Here is a 15,950-nt window from a genome sequence, read left to right as displayed (position 1 = left end):
TTCTTCCCGCTCTTGGGGGCTAGATTTGGTGTTGTGGGGCCCATGGGGGAGGAAGGAACACCTCCAGAGACTTTATGGGGGTGCGCCTGACCTACGGCTGCCCAGAGAGCTGCGACCCGGGGCCTGGGCAGGGGACTTGATGTGCGACAGACAGCAGTGAGTGTGTCCGTTTCTTTCTAGCCCAGGAAGAATCGTGTCAGTTACCCTTCCCAGCAGATCCCACGGGATGCCCGCGGTGGTCTTCCCAGCCTGGCCCTTGCCCCGCATAACAGCATGACACCTACTCAGATGGTGTGATGCAACTTTATTTTATTAGGAAAGCACAGTGGACACGGGAGTGGCCCTTTCCAGGGTGAGGGGAGGCTCAGGGAAGGGGGTGAAAGGGAGGCCCGGCCACTAAAAGGCACAGCTGCTTTCCACGAAGCGGCGGCACTTCATGACCCGCAGGTACGTCTCGGCCTTGTGCAGGTCCTTCTTGAAGCAGGAGAGCAGCCCGTAGTTCTTGAGCAGCGCGTCGTCACTGCGCAGGTTTGTGTCAAACTTGTCGTACGTTTGCTTCAGGATCTGCCCGGCCCGGGGGCTGCCGTCTTCCAGCTCCTGCAAAAGGCGGGGAGGGAGAGAGAGACCCAGGCCTCGGCCGCTGCTCCTCCCAGTCCCTCCGGGTGCGGCCCTCCCCTCCGGGCTCAGGGAAGGGAACGGAGGATTCACAGGGGGTGGGGGGACCGAGGAAGCGCTCTCAGGGGTCAAGGCCTGACTGCTTACTATAAAGGAAGGGGCACCGTCGCCCCTGGAAGTCCCCCACCCCTCGTCTGAGCCAGCGGGGCCACCAGGCCCAGCAGAGGGCGGGCACGGCCCCCCAGGAGGGGACCCAGGGCGCCATCCCCACCCGCATCAGCGCTTGGATGCCTTCCTCCAGGTCCTTCAGCTTCTCGTAGACTCGGTCCGAGGTGCCAAACACCAGGCTGTTGGTGAAGACCCTGCTGAGGAACTGCACGGGCCCGAGCCACGACTGGATGAGCAGCAGCGAGAAGCGGAGCAGCTCCACGTCCTGCGGGCAGAGGGGGCGGTGGGCGCGCCGGCCTCGGCCTGGGGGCCCCGGGGGCCTCCCGCTGCCACCCTGCTACCCTGCGCCCCCTCCCGCCCCAGGGGCCCGACTCCTGTGGAGAGGAGGGGCCGCCTTCTTGGAAGGAGGGAGGCCCCTGCCCCTGGGCCGGCCCGCCCTGGCCTACTCACGGATCTCTGCTGGGCCTCGTCCTTGCCCGTGGGGGCCGGGATGGTCTCCGAGAAGCAGAAGGCGGCCTGCACATTCTGGATGGAATACCTCTGGCCCTCGGGGATGTACGCACGCTCCTGCAGCAAGGACACCCGCCCAGGGCCGCCCCACTGCTTGACTCGGAAGCCCCCTCAGGCTGTGCTCAGCAGACAGCCTCTTCGCTTTGATGAAATCACCCTGAACTCCTCACCCCTTCCTGCACCCCCCCCCAGCACCCATTCCTGGGACGCTTACAAACTCTTTGTAGGTGTCGGCGGCCAGCTGGTGCAGGTGCTGGGCCCGGAGCACGGCGTTGGCAAACAGGCTGGACAAGGGCATGGCCGGGAAGGCGCCCACCTCCTGAGGCCAGGGCAGGCAGAGCAGGGTGAAGGCCAGGAGCACAGAGTTCTGAGGGCCTACACGGGGACACACAGGGACACACAGGGACATAGAGGGCAAGGCTGGGGCCCAGACGGAGAGAGGCCTGTTTCTTTCCAGCCCTTCCCCTGCCCCCGCCCCAGGACTGAGAACATGTAACGCTTGGCCAAACGTCCGGGCACAGACCTCTGTGCTCCCCTGCAGCAGCCCCAGAGCCCAGGCTTAGCGCCCCCATCCATTGGCAGGGCCCCCGCCTCGCCCAGCCCGAGGGGACTTACCTACAGCCATCGCAGCCGGGTGAGCTGTCCACAGGACCTTGAGCACTTTGGGGAGCTGGGTGCTGGGATCCTGGAATTGGTCCCTCGTGGGCCCTTTTTATACCCTGGTCCCTTCTCTCTCTCCCCCTCCGCCCCCCCTATTTTCTCTATACATTTATGCATCGGGCCACTGGCCGGTCTGTACTGATGGATAATTTAGAGCCTCCTCCCTCCTGTCCTGTTCCCGCTCTTCTTGGGGTCATGTCCCCCAGGCCTTCCCTGCCATCTTCCCCTCTCTGATGTCACCGGCCCTGCACACAGGGTCTCAGCTTGAGAGACCACCCAATCGGTCCTCATTTCAAGGGGGAGGTGGCAGGCGCGCTCTGCTCAGGTACCGTCATGGGGTGGTCCGCCCAGGTGAGGAGGACCCAAACCGGTCCCCAAAAGCGGGGCTGTGTCAGGTCGGCTGTGCTGGGAGGGCCGCGCCACCTTTCCTCGCCCTCTGTTCCCGACCCTCCGCCCCGCACGGCTCCCCTCTGTCCACCAGAGAGAATGTGTGTCTGGGGAAAGGGAGCCCAGAACAGCCATGGATCCTGAGGTTTCTGGGCACAATTCAGCCCCAGATTCCACTTCTGCTGCGGTCACCATCCCCCACTCTTTCCTGCCATCCCACCACCTGGTCGGGCCTGAGGCAGCTGGTGCTGAACGCCGACCTCCAGGGGGCCCCAGCCCCACACTGTCCACTCCCCACCAACTCCCCCCCCTTTTCCCTGACGTGGGGGCGCCCCCAGGTGGCTGGGGCAAAGGACCAAACCTGGAGGCATCCCCCCTGCTCCTCGGACCTGCTACAGAGATGCAAACCAAGGAGAGAAGTGAACAGACCCAGGCCCCAAGTGCTTCCCCCGCCCCCCAAGCCCAGGCACCGCCAGACGATCTCAAGATTGGAAGAGGCCTTGAGGGCTTGGGTCTCGTCCCCAGCGCTGGAACTCCGGGTACAGCACCCCCACAGATGCTCTCTCCAGTCACCCTAGTGTCCTCCCAGTCTTTCTTCCCCTTTAAATATTCGTACAGAGCTGGTCACGTTGTGACACGTTTGACCCCCACAACCATCTCGTGAAGGCGGTATTATTACCTCCCCATTTTACAGAGGAGCTGACCGAGGCTCAGAGAGGCTTGCTCGCGCCAGCTACCTCGGCTGAAGCTGACCTCCAAAACCCTGCTCTTCCCCTGTTGATCATCCCAGACTCTTTCTCCCGAGCAGAGTGGGTGGGCCACTCGGTCATTTCATCTTCTAAATCCCCCTCAACACAGGGATTTTGTGTTGCCCCCTCATCACGAGGGTCCCTTTGCCTCATTTTGTCCTCCCCTACGAGGCAGACTTTTGTTCCTCATTTCCGAGGCGAGACTGGCCCAGAGACACAGGGTGCACGTCGGAGATCAGGTAGCCCTGCAAGGCGGGGGCTGGGAAGGCTTGGGTAGGACAGCCGCCCTCCAGCCTCCTGGTGCCCAGGCTTGGGGACATTGTGGCATCTGCAGGCCACCAGCAACAGATCACCCCCAGGGCTAAGAGCAGGAAAGAACACATTCCCCTCCGTGTAAACCTTCCACCCCTTGAGTCTAAGAACATTTAGCACTTGCCCTGTGGGAAAACAAACAAATGAACCAGCAAACCCTTCTAGAGGTCATTGGTTATGGTGTTGACAACCAACGTTGAAAAGTCACACCCTCGTGGTCCAGGACAGGAGTACTGGTGTCTTGCCACCTCCCACTTTTAGGATACAGCTTCCTTTTCTCCCATCATTCTGGAATCATTGCCCAACTGTGCCCTGATTCACCAGCTGTTGGGGAAGGCACTGGACGCATGGAGCTGTTCCCCAGGGAGGGCTGAGGGAGGATCAGAGTGGGCTATCATTAAAGATGGAGGCCTGAGGAAAAGGGGAGCGTGGGGAAGACTTTCCTCTCTTCCCTGCAGCTCTACCACAGAGGAGGGGCCAGGAGCAAGATGGAGGAAGCTCTCTGAGGCCCACACAGCCTTCTACCTCCCCGCCCCCCTCTTTCCACCCTGTGGAGGAGGACTGATGTGGAACCCTTCATGACCAGTTTCTAGCTCATGGTGGGGGGACTTGTAGGTGAACTGTGGACCACGGGTGAAGCGTCAGGCCTCCCCTAGGATTGAGGGTACAGGAGCCCAAGTTGGGGACTGCTTGAGAACCACACAAGGTGAGCACAGGGAAAGTGTGGCTGAGGTTCCCCACAGGCAGGGTACTGCCAAGAACAGATGGAACTGGCCAGATCAGGGGAGGGGCTCTTCTCTTCTCACCAAACCCACTTCCATTGACCCCAGAACTAGATCGGCTCACAGGACTCTGGAGGTCCCTGAGGATACCCCTTTAGGGTTACCATGGTGGCAGCAAGAATGGAAGGGTGTGGAGGTAGACTTGGGATTTTCCCTCTGGTGCTGGGGAGTCATCCACCCTTTCTTGGGGCACCAAAGGGCCAGACCCCTGGCTTCTCCAGGTTCAGAGATTGTCAAACCATGGCCTCCGTATGGTGGCCGGTAGGAAGAGGCTATGATTAGCATCTCTGGGGTCAGCCTCAAAAGACTCGAGATGAATTGCCCATCATCTTGGAATCCATGAAATTCAGTGTGTTTGGAAGCCCTTCATATTTTCAGATTTGAAATCTGGGGTTTTCTGTACCTATTATGGAAGCTCATGGATCTGCTCTTGATCAGAAAGTGGCCTCTTTCAGGCTTCAGGAACCCCTCTGAGGTTCAATCCGCGGGGTTTGGGGCCAACTTACTTTGGAGTCATACTTACCACAGCCTTAGGGCCCGCCTCAGAGAGACTGGTAACCCTTCTTCCCACTTCCCCCACCTTGGTCACTTGAGGCCTACATTTCCCACCACGAACTCTGTGCTGTCTTCCTTGAGGCCCGAGGCTGGGATTACCCCTGGGATGTAACTCCGCCTCCCCTTTGCTTCCAGCAGGAGTCCGAGCACCACGTCAATCATCCAGCACTGGGTCAAGGTCTCTAGAGAATGTTATGTGGGGGTTCCCAAAGGCTTCGTCAGGGGAGGTGGGGAAGGAGATCAACATTTCTGAGTGCCCACCATGTGCGAGGCTCCGTCCTGGCTGATTGGGGTGGGAGGCCCATTTCAGAGGAGGACACTCAGACTCAAAGAAATAAAGTAGTTTGCCCACAGTCTCTTGGCTCTTAAGTGATAGCTGTCCAAGGCCCCCATCTTCCCACCACATGGAACTCTTTAGAACCCTCATCCGGGAAAGACAGTGGCGCTGTTGGGCACGGACAGAACTTTCCTCAGCACAAAGCTAGCAGAGGAGGGTCAAATCCCCGCTCAGATGTTCAGTGAAGCTGGGGGGAATTGAACGGAAGGAGCTTCACCCCAGAATGAGGTCCACGGACACCAAGAAAAGCTGCAGAAAAAACAACCCGATGTAACCCAATTTAATGAACCAAATCACATCATCCTTCACATGTGAATTGCACGTTTCAGTGTGCATCATGTTTTCACTTCCTTTATCTCTTTGGACCCTTGGGTTTGCCACAGGGCTCAAGCAGGGAGGAAGGGCCTTGGAGGGCTTGGGGGTGGGGGGTAGCATAGGGGTAGGCACTCCTGTGGGTTGATAAGGGTGTTGTTTACCCTGGCTGAGAATCTCTGAACCATCTACAAGTGCATAACAGCCTCCATAACTGGACCTATTAATTTCCACTTTGGGGATTATTCCCCAGGGAGACAGTCCCATGGATAAAGAAGTAGTGAGGGGCACCTGGGTGGCTCAGTCGGTTGGGTGGCTGCCTTCGGCTCAGGTCATGATCCTGGGGTCCTGGGATCGAGACCCCCGTCAGTGGGGCTTCCCTCTCAGCAAGGAGTCTGCTTCTCCCTCTGCCCCTGCTCCTGCTCTCTCTGTCTCTCTCTTTCTCTCTCAAATAAATAAATAAAATCTTTAAAAAAAAAAGAAAAAGAAGTAGTGAGTACCCAGGTGTGTCCAGCAGCTGTGGGAAGTCTGGGGTGCTTTTCTGATTGGTGCCCTTTATTGGAAATCACCTCTGACTCCTTTTACCTAATTCTGTGCTTATTTGTGGACATTTTATGCCCCTTGTGGGACTGTAAACCCTTCGAGGCTGGATTCATGCCTTTCATCAATTCATTCATTCACTCATTCTCTTTTTCATGCATTAACTGGTTCTAGAAGTAGTCATTGCTCTTTCTATGTGCCGGATATCGTACCCGGCAGATGGGCATACCCAGATGAAAAAAAGACACCATCTTTTCTCTGCTGGAGCTTACTGTCTACGGGGAAGAGAGACAAGAGCAAACAAATACATAATGGCAAAATATACAAGGAAATTTCACGTTGCCAAAAATGCCATGAAAGAAACAGCTAAGATAGAGAGGTGAGAGCAAAGCCTGGGAAGAGGGGGGGGACAGACAGCAGGCACACTCCCAGAGCCAGGAACTCAACCAGCACGTGTTAGGTGGGGCGAGCAAATGCGAGGACGATGCCAAGGGAGGAACTCAAATACCCACCCACCCGGAAATGATAAGGTAGGCCACCTTGTGTCTCCATGTCCTTCTCAGAGAATGAATTTAAAATGAGAAGTACCCCCCAAAAAATCATAAAAAGTACAAGATCTTGCGATACACGGCACTACGTGCATGAAAAAAATTTAAATGAAAAAAAAATAGACAAGGCAGTATGCAGATGCTGATCACAAATATTCTACACGGACTCATGACTTGCAGAACCTGAGCCCTAAGCGGGACCTCCCGAGGTGTCTGGCACCGCCCCCCTCCCCCCTGCTTTCACCACCAGAGAAAGTGGTGTTCAGTTGGAGAGAAAGAGGTCTTTATTTATTTATTTTTTTAATTTAAGAAACGCACTAGGATCCATCTAAATGTACTTTAACAAACTACACTTTGAACTCAGGATTGAACGCTAGTTAATCTTTGCGTGCTGTGGAGTCATCTAAGTTTCCAGGTAGAGGCTTTGGACTTGGAGAGGTCGCTGAGGTATCCCAAGTAGAAGGTGTGTTTTTTTTTTGTTTGCAGCTGAGTCACCGGCAGATTCTGAGGGTGCCGGAACCAGGAGCACCGTGGAGAGCCGGACTCACCCAGGAATTTCACAGATGTGGGCTCTGGATCCAGCCCTGAGGGTCATCTAAAGAGCAGAACGCTCGCAGACAGACTCTGGGAATCCCAAACCCTGTGTTCCAAGATGGCCTTTTGCGGCCCCTTCGCAGAAGACTCAGACACCTGCTAAGGGACAAACACTACCTACCAGTGACACCCACACAGCGGCAGCTTTGACATTTTGTTTTGTTTTTCTGTCACCTCTGATTCTGCTGGAAAAAACACCCAAACCCTCAGGTCAGAGAGCACCCCAGGCCTGGCAGCACCTGCATCGAAGGGGCCGGAAGTCAAGCTAGAACAAAGAAGGAACCAGCCTATGCTTACAGCAGGGCCCCGAGGGACCCGGTTGGATTCCCCCAGTGGGCAGTGGGGCATGTGCCCACCAAGGCACCTCAGGGCTGTGTTCTGTGGAAGGGGAGGCCTGGGGGAGTCGGCCAGAGCGGGACCCCTAGAAGGATGTCCCCGTGGCGCGAACTCCAGCCAGGCTGGGACTCGTGTCCTTGTGTGTTGGGACTTGGGAACAATGGGAAATGTTTGCAGACGGCCAATGTTGTCCCAGGATTCTCTCCTCCCTGGTTCTCCTCCTTCTTTACTTCCTCCTCAATGTCTCCATGCTGCAGAGTCCTCCGAGGGAGGCAGAGGCGAGGTCCCGGGAAGAATGCTGGATTTGGCATCAGCAGGCGTCCAATCCCCCAGAAGCTATGACTTTGACCCATTGTTATCTTCCTGAGCCTTGATTTGCTCATTTATCAAATGCGGATGATGCTGCCCCCTTCCAGGTTTATGCTGGGGCTTATGCAAGATTATGTACATGAATATGGGGCTGTTCGATACAATTTTATTGGCATTTCAGAGGTGCTCAATATGTAAGTATTTTAGGGGCCCAATAAAAGATTTTGGTTCATGTTCTGTATCCTGATTTGGGTGGGGGGGTATATAAATCTGCACATGTGCTAAAATTCATCAAACTGTATACTGAAAGAAAACAAAATCAATTTTACTGTATGGCAAAAAAAGAAAAAGAACAGCATCTGGTTCAACTCCCTTCCCTCAGACAAGTTTTTATGATTCCCATTCTACAGATAAAGCAACTGAGACCTGAGACTTTCATCACTCCCACCAGCATCACGCAGTTTCATCGGCATTGCCTCAGTCAGTTCTGGGGGCCAGGGGCCCCTAATATAGGTAGGACAATACCCAGAGCATAAGCCCCTAAAACAGAAAAACAAAAACAAAGGAAAAAAAAAGACAAACAGACCAGGGAGGGCTTCTACATCATTACCATGAGGGCAAATACCCTCTAGGGGTGTCCAGGGTAGGAGGCAGGGCTTGCGGCTCAAGTAATTCTCGGCCAACAGCACTGCGAAGCGCTAGGAAAACTCAGTGATCCAAAAGTATTAGTCTTTTGGTAAAGCCAGGGCTTCTCTAGACTCAGGGCAGCCCCAGGTCAGGGGAGACCCTGCTGGGGGGAGAAGTGAAGACACCCTCCCACCCCTAGCCCGGCTGCTAGGGTCCCTGGTGGAGGTAGGAGGACAGAATTAGCGCCACTATGCAAAGCAGCAGGAGAGGAAGGGCTCCAGCTCAGTGGAGGCAGATGCCAAAACAAACCGGTTTCCTCAGGGCCACCCGGAGGCCACAGAGGCCACGGAGGCCACGGAGGGAGCGGGCCCTGCCTGGCCTGCCCAGCCTGGCTCCCGGTGAGCGCCACTGAGCCACGCACACATGGACTGTTGGAAACCCCAGGCGCAGGAAGCTTAGCCCCCTGCCCCACCCCACCTGCTGGTCCAGCGGGGAAGCTGGTAACAACTGGTGGCTGTTCTTACTGGTCCCCACATGCTGGTCTTGCTTCTCCAGTTAAATTGGCCCTTCCCTGGGGGCAGGGATTTCTCTGGCCTGAATCTAGAGCATGAGTGGCAAAGAGGTGTTTCAGGGCGCCCCACCCCCCCAAGGTCCATAGGAAGTGGAGCGAGGCCTGGCTTTGCACACGGAGGTTCATTGCCCTTAAGCTCCCAGCTGGGAACTGCTCCTGTCCCTCCTGCAGCCGGCACACTGGGGCCTAATTTGTAGGGCCCTAGGGATCATTTTGTGGGGATGTTGGGGCTCTAGGGGGCCTCCAATGTGGTGCTGGGAAAGGCTGAAGGGAGTCACCTAAGGACCCCCAAACTTCACCACCGCAAAGCCTCCTTCTTTAGGAATCTCTTTCTTGCGTGGCTCTGGGTCAGGCATGGTGGGGAGTAGTTTAACTGGAGACAAAGGCCAGCATGGGCAGCACAAGGCAGGAACGGGGCTTGGGCAGGGACTGGGGATATTTGGGAGGGCTTCTTGCAGATGGAGGGCCTTCAGGGACAGAAGGATTGGGAATGGGTGGGCAAGGGCAAGCTCCTTCAAGGCTGAGACCCCTGCCCTACAGAGCAGGACCCAAGTACTGCTTGTGGGCTAAAGGGAATGCAGGATGAAGGCTTCCTGCTAAAAAAGGGCTACTAGCCTTTCTCTGATCTGGGCCCAGCCAGGGAAAACCTGAAGGGCGTAACCACAGATCCCAGCCAGGCTTTCAGAGAGAAGCCCTAGTGAGCCCAGGAGAGGCCCATGAGATCCATGGCAGTGATCCTCTCCCACACCCTCCGGGCCCACAGAGGTCCAAACATTTGTGCCCAGAGAGATACTCTGACCCACCCCATACCCATAGATGTCACAAGCCTGTGTGTGGTTTCTCGACACACTGTTTATTCCATGGGAGAATGGGATCAAGGCTAGGAGCCCCCTGGGGTGGGAGAGGATGAGAGAGGATGAGAGAGGATGAGAGAGGGTGGGAGAGGGTGGAAGAGGGTGGGAGAGGGTGGGAGAGGCATGTAGCCCTCTGCGGCCCATCTGTGGCCAAGTGGGATGGACCACGGCTTTTCCCGGGCTCTGCAGGAAGCTGGTCTGCTTGAGTCCCTTTGCAGGTTCCAGACAAGCCTCTGCCTTCCCCGTCCCGAACATGGGCTGGATCCCCACATAGCACCCCCAGAAGTCTGGGTCCAGTCTATCCCCAGAGAAGTCCCCACTCCAAATCACTGCCCTGCCCTGCGGCCCTTCCACTCCAGTCTCTGCGCCAAGAGCTGGGGACCAGGGGCCGGGGGGGCGGCAGGCAGATGTGGCGGGCCAGCTTCAGAGGCTGACCGAGGTCCAGGGAAGTGGGGATGAGCTGGGAGCTGGAGGCGGCTCTCACACAGCCAATGAGGGCCCGGCTGGCTGGGCCCAGGGGCATGGGGAGGGCCGGCCCCTCACTCTTGACCTGGGTGCTCCCCGACTGACCACTTCACCTCTCCTGTCCGCAGAGTCACTATGTCCTCATAGGTGGCCGTCTGGTCGATGTTCAGGCCCTGGAGACATGGGATGGCGCTCAGGCCTTGGCTCCTCTCTGACCACACCAGCGGATGGCCGCCAACCACCCCACAGCCCTCAGCGCTGTGGGGCCCCCCTCTTCCTTACCTCGTAGGTGTGATCTTCATCCATCCCAGCCTTGCTGTCATCCTGGCGGGGCAGGGGATGGAGAGCAGAGTGTTAGCTCCCGCCACCCCATCCACTGCTGGGCCAGGCTGGGGAGCGCCGGGGAGACTGGGCCGGGGAGAGGGATTGGGGGCAAGGGGTCAGGCGTCAGGGGGTGAGGAGCACTCAGAACAACTGAATGGATGAAGGAGAGACTGCATAGGTGAGTCAATGGGTGGGCTCCGGGGCCGGGGAGATGGAGACCCTGCCCACGTCTGGCCTGCCCCATGGCCGCCTCGCTGGCTGCCGCGGTCACCTTGTCCAACAGCAGGAAGATGGGCACGATGATGAAAAGGATGATGAGCAGGGTCTGGATCATGATGATGCCATCTTTTAGTGTGTTCCTTCGCTTCAGCTGTGCCAAGGTGCTTAACCCTGTGGGGAGGCGGCGAGGGGCGGTGAGGCTGGGGGCCCCCTCCGGGCCTGCGCCCCTCAGGACCTCCTCAGCGGCTCTCCTGGGCCATCTACGGCCGCGGCCACCTTCACAGTGTGGCGCCCCCCTCAGGTGGCAAGCTGGGCCGGGGCGGGATGCAGATGGCTCTACAAAGGCTCCGTGGCCCCGTCGCCCTTGCCCCCCACCCCGGCTGGAAGGCAGGTCCCAAACCCACCCATGACTCGCAGCTCAGTCCCGCAGCCCTTGCTGAGGGACCCCTTCGGGCACTTCTGCTGGCAGAAGTAGATGCCGTTGTCCTGGAACTGGATGCCTTTGATGGTGAGGGTGGCGATGGAGCCGTTGTGGCTCTGTAGGATGCGGCCCTCGTCCAGCAGCGGCTTCGGCTCCAAGTCCATCTTCTGCTTCCAGAGCCAGCTCACGGCTTCCAACTCCCTTGCGTGGCACCTGATTTCCACTGTGGCGCCCCTTTTCCGGGCTATGAAGCGTGGGTTCTGCCAGATGCTGGAGCAAGCGCTTCCTGTGGGCGCCAAGGCTGGGATCAGCATCCCGCGGAGCATCTTCCTGACTGCCTGCCCCACCGTGGGCCCCTCCCCTCGCGCCGCTACCCCAGCTCTGTCCCCTTCGTCTGTCCTTGCTCCTGGGCATGGGACAGTCATGAGGCAGAGGTGTGTGGGAGCTGAGCCCCATGAGTGGCCGCAGGCCAAACCACTGTGTCCCGCCCCTTGCCGACTGCCCCCACCCCAACATTTGATTTTCCTGTAGAAGGCCTCTGGAACCTTCCAATTCCTTTCCATGCCCATACAGCAGCGTGATCTAGGCCTCACCCACTGGGGCCTCTGCCCATAGGGCAGCCTCCCACCTGGCCTGGTGCTCCCACTTTTTGATTCCTAAACCTTCTTTCTCAACTTGGCAAGCTCTTCCCACCCACCTGCTCCAAGAAGCCCCCTTCCTGCATCATTCCCAGCATTCCCAGTGAGAGACCCCTGGGAATCTCTGAGGCCCTGTGGCCTGTCGGAGCCCCTAGGGTTACAGGCTCCTTCCCAGGCTGAGTCTGACCCAGCTAGACAGACCCAGCCTGAGTCCTCGGTGCAATTCCCTCTGGCTTCCCCCCTCCCACCCTGGGTTGAGCCACACCCCTTAGTTGCTGGGACTGGAGCGCTTATGTCTAATGAGGGTGACAGCTGGCAGGAGGGGTGCTGGGGGGGGGCCCTCGGAACCAGGCCTCTGAGATGGAGACCCTAAGGTAGCCTAGAGATGGGTGTCCTGGCTGGGGACATCCGGGGGAACAAGAGCACAGGGGCCACCATGGGACAGCCCCTGGGACCAGGACCAGCATTGGACACACACATACTTGCCCCCAGAAGGGGCAGGGGAAGTTGCTGACCTTTGGGATCCGGGTACTTGTCTTCTGTTTTGGCTGCAGGCACACCTGCTGGGTGGGAGGAAGTAGGCGGGACTGGGCCAGGGCTCTCCACTGGAAACTGGCTGCCCCACCCCTGCGGCCCCTACATTCCTAGACCCACTTCCTCCTCCCGGGACATCAAGGTCAAGAGACCTCAGCCCTCCCTGGCACTGCTCTGGAGAGACTGGAGTGAGGAAGAGTCACCAGAAATCCACCTCCCAGTCCCCCTCCTGCCTTGGGCCTGTCGGCTGGCCTTGAGCAGACACGGGGATGAGATGGGAGGAAGGTCACAACTGTCTTCCAGACCAGGGGACCATTTCTGGAACATGCACATCCCAGGGTCTGGTTGGGGGCAGCCTTTCTCCCGTGTCCCCCGCCCCCCCACCACACACACACACACACACACACACACAGCCCCCGAGGGACTGGGGTAAACCATACTCCTTTCTTCCGTCCCCGTCCTAGACACCAGCCCCTCGCCCCCAGCTCAGCCGGACACCCTCTAAGCAGAAGAGGGGCCGGGGCCCCACAGCCCAGAGCTACTGAGCGGGGTGACACCCACAGACCCAGGCCCCAGGGCGGTCCGAGGGAGACAGGAGGCAGAAAGTGGGAGAGACAGAAGGCGGGGGCTGGAGAGAGCGGGACACAGAAGAGAAAGGCCGAACAGCCTCTGGGGGTGGGGGTGGGGGGTGGGGTGGGGGCCCGCTTCAGGGGGGCGGCGTACCTGAAAGCAGCAACAGCACCAGCCAGGTGCCAGGCGCAGGGCGCAGCAGCCTGGCCATGCTCACCGCTCCGTCCTGGACCCTAAGCTGGTGGCTAGGACAGAGGCTCCTGGGGGGAAACGTGTAACTGCCTGGGCTGCAGCCCGTCCCCTCCCTGCCTCTTCCCCACCAGGCCCCTTCCTGCCATGCAAATTGGGACCCAGGGGAGGCACCAGCTCTCCTGGGACCCTGGGGAGGGCGGGCTCTCTCGTCAGCTGTGCAGCTAAGGCTCACAGGGCACCACAGTGGATGACTCCGGGAGGCAAGGGCCACTGGGTCATCCGAGGGCATCTTGTGCTCCCCTCCCCGCACCCCCACCCCACTGACGGTCCTGTCCTGGGGTCCCCAGGCTTCCATTGTGCAGTCCAGGTTCCCAGGCCCTTAGCTGAAGACACCCGGGTCCTGGGGGTGAATGCGAGCCCAGCTCCTCGGCTCTGGGCCAGCTTGCACTCTGCAGGAAGAGAGGCACCAAGGAAGGATGGTGCAGGGGTGCTGGGGATGGTGGGGGTACTTATACTGGGCCCAGGCCTGGCACCTGGAGGGGCCCAGCGGGCAGCCTCTCAGCTGGAGCGCAGGCAGCCATGTTGGGGCTTGATGAAGATTTGTCCCTGTGGAGGCCGGGAGCCACAGAGGTTCTTGAGCAAGAGCCAGATGTGGCAGCTACTTGGCCAGACCCTGGCAAGAGGCCTCCCTCCCTCACTTGGTGAGAGAATTTGCTAGAGGCTGCCAAAGGGGGTGGACTTAGGTAGAGACAGCTTAGAAAAAACCCACCACTCAGGAATCAGGGGACTTCCAGGGAGTTGTCCATAGCTCCCAGGTCTTGGGTAGGGGACAGGAGCCTAGTGCGGGGAAACCTCTAGGTTCTGACACTCAAAAGCTCTCTGGCTTTATCTTGCCAGTCAGTAGAGCAGTGGATGGAATCATAGCGTCCAGAAACTTGTCTGAGTTCCTGTCTGTGTCCCTGAGTCAGATATAACTTTTGCACCTTTGGCCGGGGGTGGGTGTCTGGGCTGCCCTTGTGCAGTGCACAACCTGCACAACCACACATGGCAGGCTTGCATACCTCAGCCCCACAGCCAAGCCCACTCTGAGTTTTATGTTTCCCCCTTTTTCTCTCTTGTCCCCTCAATCCCTCTTTTCTCCCAACTCCCAGGAGGGGAAGAAGGATGCTGAATCCTATGTGTCTTCTGCCTATATCTCGTTCTCCCTGTCACCCTCCATTTTTCAAACAGCCTACATTAGTGGTGGGTCTGTTTGGGTTTAGAGAGACGTGGACCTGCTCCATGCCAGGGCTGGCAATGAGAAAGGCAGGGGTCTGGGTGGTGGTACCCCCTCAATCCTTGTGGACACAGGCCTCACCTGGATGGTAGGGGCCACCGCCAAGGAGTGCGGGCCAGGACCAGAGCTATAGAAAACAGTGACAGGAGGCTTTAGGTTTCACCCAAGGAACAGCTCGTTCCTGGCAGTCCCAGATGTTCTTGCTGTTTCCAGATGTTCCAAATAAAAAAAAAACAAAACATTTCTCTGAAAAGGCGTCAGATGTTCAGTTCACAGAACAAACAGCCCAGGAATATAAACATCACCTGAGGTCAGCCTGGGGACCACAGGCCCCTTGTGCTGGGGTTGGGGGGTGATAGGAGAACCCCCAGAGGAATGGGGGGAAAATCCAGGGGTTTCTTCCTTTAGCAAAGTACTTCCTCATGATGGAGACCTTGGTTAGCTTTGGAGCTAGTGTCCCCCCAAAGTTGGGAAGATAATTGGGGAAGACTTGGGGCACACACATCTGTGTGTGTGCGCGCGCGCCCACGCACGTGTATGCTCACACGATGTGTTGCCTCGGCTGCGTGGTGTGGGTCCTGCTCAGGAGCTGGGCCCAGGGCCCAGGGTGACTACAGGGAGCACGGAGGTTGGGGGGCAGATGGCATCTTCCAAACACACCCACACACCCACATCCCCTGTGGGCAGGCATGCAGATGTGGTCTTTGGACTTCATTCCCATTCATGCCTGGCAGGGATCCATTTTCAGGAGTGGGTGGAAGCAGTGGGGCCCCCACCGCCTGCAGGGTTATTTGTCACAGCCGGGGCTGTGCTGTTCCTTCTCCGGTGACAACAGCACAGAGTTCTGTCTCGGGTTGTGACGCCTTTTCTTTCCTGGAACAGGAGGCCCCATAAGCCGCTCCCGCCTCTGCCCCCGGCTACCCTGGGCTGCACACCCCAACATTTGGCAGCCTCCACCTCCCCTTTCCAGGAAGGCAGCTTCGAGACAAGAGATGGGGGTGGAGGGAGAGGGGACAAGGGGCTTAGGAGTTTGAGGAAGCAAGAGGTCAGGAACCCCCAGCACCCCTGGGGAGGGTGGGAGAGGGCAGAACCTCAGTTTGGAAGGAGGGGCTCAGACCTCCGCCCCTCCCCCAATCCACTCTGCCTGGCCCTGCTGGGCTTGCTGTTCTGTGGCGGAGGGTGGAGGCCCGCTGGCTAAGAAGGAGGTAGGCTTGATTCCTGGCCCTGTAGTGCAGCAGCCAGAAAGCCGCCCCAAGTTACCTGGTGGTTCTCAGTGAGGAGTGGTCCCACCCCACCCCGGGGGCATTGGCAAAGGCACTGGGGCCAGCTGATAGCTGATGGAGGGGATGATTTTGAAATATTGGCTTTTGTTTTTCATCTAGTATTTTGCCTCTCTTCCTGCACTAGTCAAGGCTCAGGGGAAGGGTGGGCCAGGACACCCTGCAAGCTCTCCTGTCCTTGAAGCTGGAGAAGCCCCAGGCGCAGTGTGGAGAAACAGAGTGAGAAGGAGCCCCCCCGCCCCAGGGAGGGAGGTCAGCACCCCGG

The 15,950-nt window shown here is 58.2% G+C and overlaps 2 protein-coding genes across 8 annotated transcripts; both read right to left on the bottom strand.

Annotated features, from left to right (window-relative positions):
- Positions 1-218: 218 nt before the first annotated feature.
- LOC102740189 (somatotropin) lies at positions 219-1,763 on the bottom strand. 6 transcript variants are annotated; one of them, XM_081804139.1, is made up of 4 exons: positions 1,502-1,763; positions 1,234-1,386; positions 887-1,048; positions 219-597 (listed from the first exon to the last, which is right to left on the bottom strand). In XM_081804139.1, the coding sequence occupies exons 1-4, from the start codon at positions 1,700-1,702 to the stop codon at positions 397-399; spliced, it is 717 nt and encodes a 238-aa protein (XP_081660265.1). In that variant the 5' UTR covers positions 1,703-1,763; the 3' UTR covers positions 219-396. The 6 variants fall into 6 exon arrangements, with proteins under 6 accessions (XP_081660265.1, XP_006737704.2, XP_081660266.1 ...); XM_006737641.2 differs by having other exon boundaries at positions 1,234-1,350; positions 1,508-1,763; XM_081804140.1 differs by having other exon boundaries at positions 1,234-1,308; positions 1,508-1,763.
- A 7,983-nt stretch (positions 1,764-9,746) lies between these two features.
- CD79B (CD79b molecule) lies at positions 9,747-13,244 on the bottom strand. 2 transcript variants are annotated; one of them, XM_031032780.2, is made up of 6 exons: positions 13,091-13,244; positions 12,349-12,393; positions 11,179-11,481; positions 10,827-10,945; positions 10,514-10,555; positions 9,747-10,404 (listed from the first exon to the last, which is right to left on the bottom strand). In XM_031032780.2, the coding sequence occupies exons 1-6, from the start codon at positions 13,146-13,148 to the stop codon at positions 10,306-10,308; spliced, it is 666 nt and encodes a 221-aa protein (XP_030888640.2). In that variant the 5' UTR covers positions 13,149-13,244; the 3' UTR covers positions 9,747-10,305. The 2 variants fall into 2 exon arrangements, with proteins under 2 accessions (XP_030888640.2, XP_006737702.2); XM_006737639.3 differs by having other exon boundaries at positions 12,349-12,396; positions 13,091-13,240.
- Positions 13,245-15,950: the final 2,706 nt, after the last annotated feature.

This window comes from Leptonychotes weddellii, chromosome 15 (assembly GCF_054177405.1).
Source record: "Leptonychotes weddellii isolate Sample4059 chromosome 15, ASM5417740v2, whole genome shotgun sequence".
Classification (NCBI taxonomy): domain Eukaryota; kingdom Metazoa; phylum Chordata; class Mammalia; order Carnivora; family Phocidae; genus Leptonychotes; species Leptonychotes weddellii.
The sequence above is the reverse complement of the archived record's forward strand: the minus strand, read 5'-3'. Positions and strand labels throughout refer to the sequence as shown.

Bases quoted from the DNA above. Each gene is read 5' to 3' on its own strand.
- CD79B (XM_006737639.3), bottom strand. From the start codon at position 13,148: ATGGCCAGGCTGCTGCGCCCTGCGCCTGGCACCTGGCTGGTGCTGTTG. The intron at 10,556-10,826 runs GTGACCGCGGCA...CTGCCCCGCCAG, and splicing joins TCTTCCTGCTGTTGGACAAG to GATGACAGCAAGGCTGGGAT. The intron at 10,405-10,513 runs GTAAGGAAGAGG...CCATGTCTCCAG, and splicing joins ATGAAGATCACACCTACGAG to GGCCTGAACATCGACCAGAC.
- LOC102740189 (XM_081804139.1), bottom strand. From the start codon at position 1,702: ATGTCCCTGTGTGTCCCTGTGTGTCCCCGTGTAGGCCCTCAGAACTCT. The intron at 1,049-1,233 runs GTGAGTAGGCCA...CTCTGCCCGCAG, and splicing joins ACGAGGCCCAGCAGAGATCC to GACGTGGAGCTGCTCCGCTT. The intron at 598-886 runs GTGGGGATGGCG...CGCCTTTTGCAG, and splicing joins GCATCCAAGCGCTGATGCGG to GAGCTGGAAGACGGCAGCCC.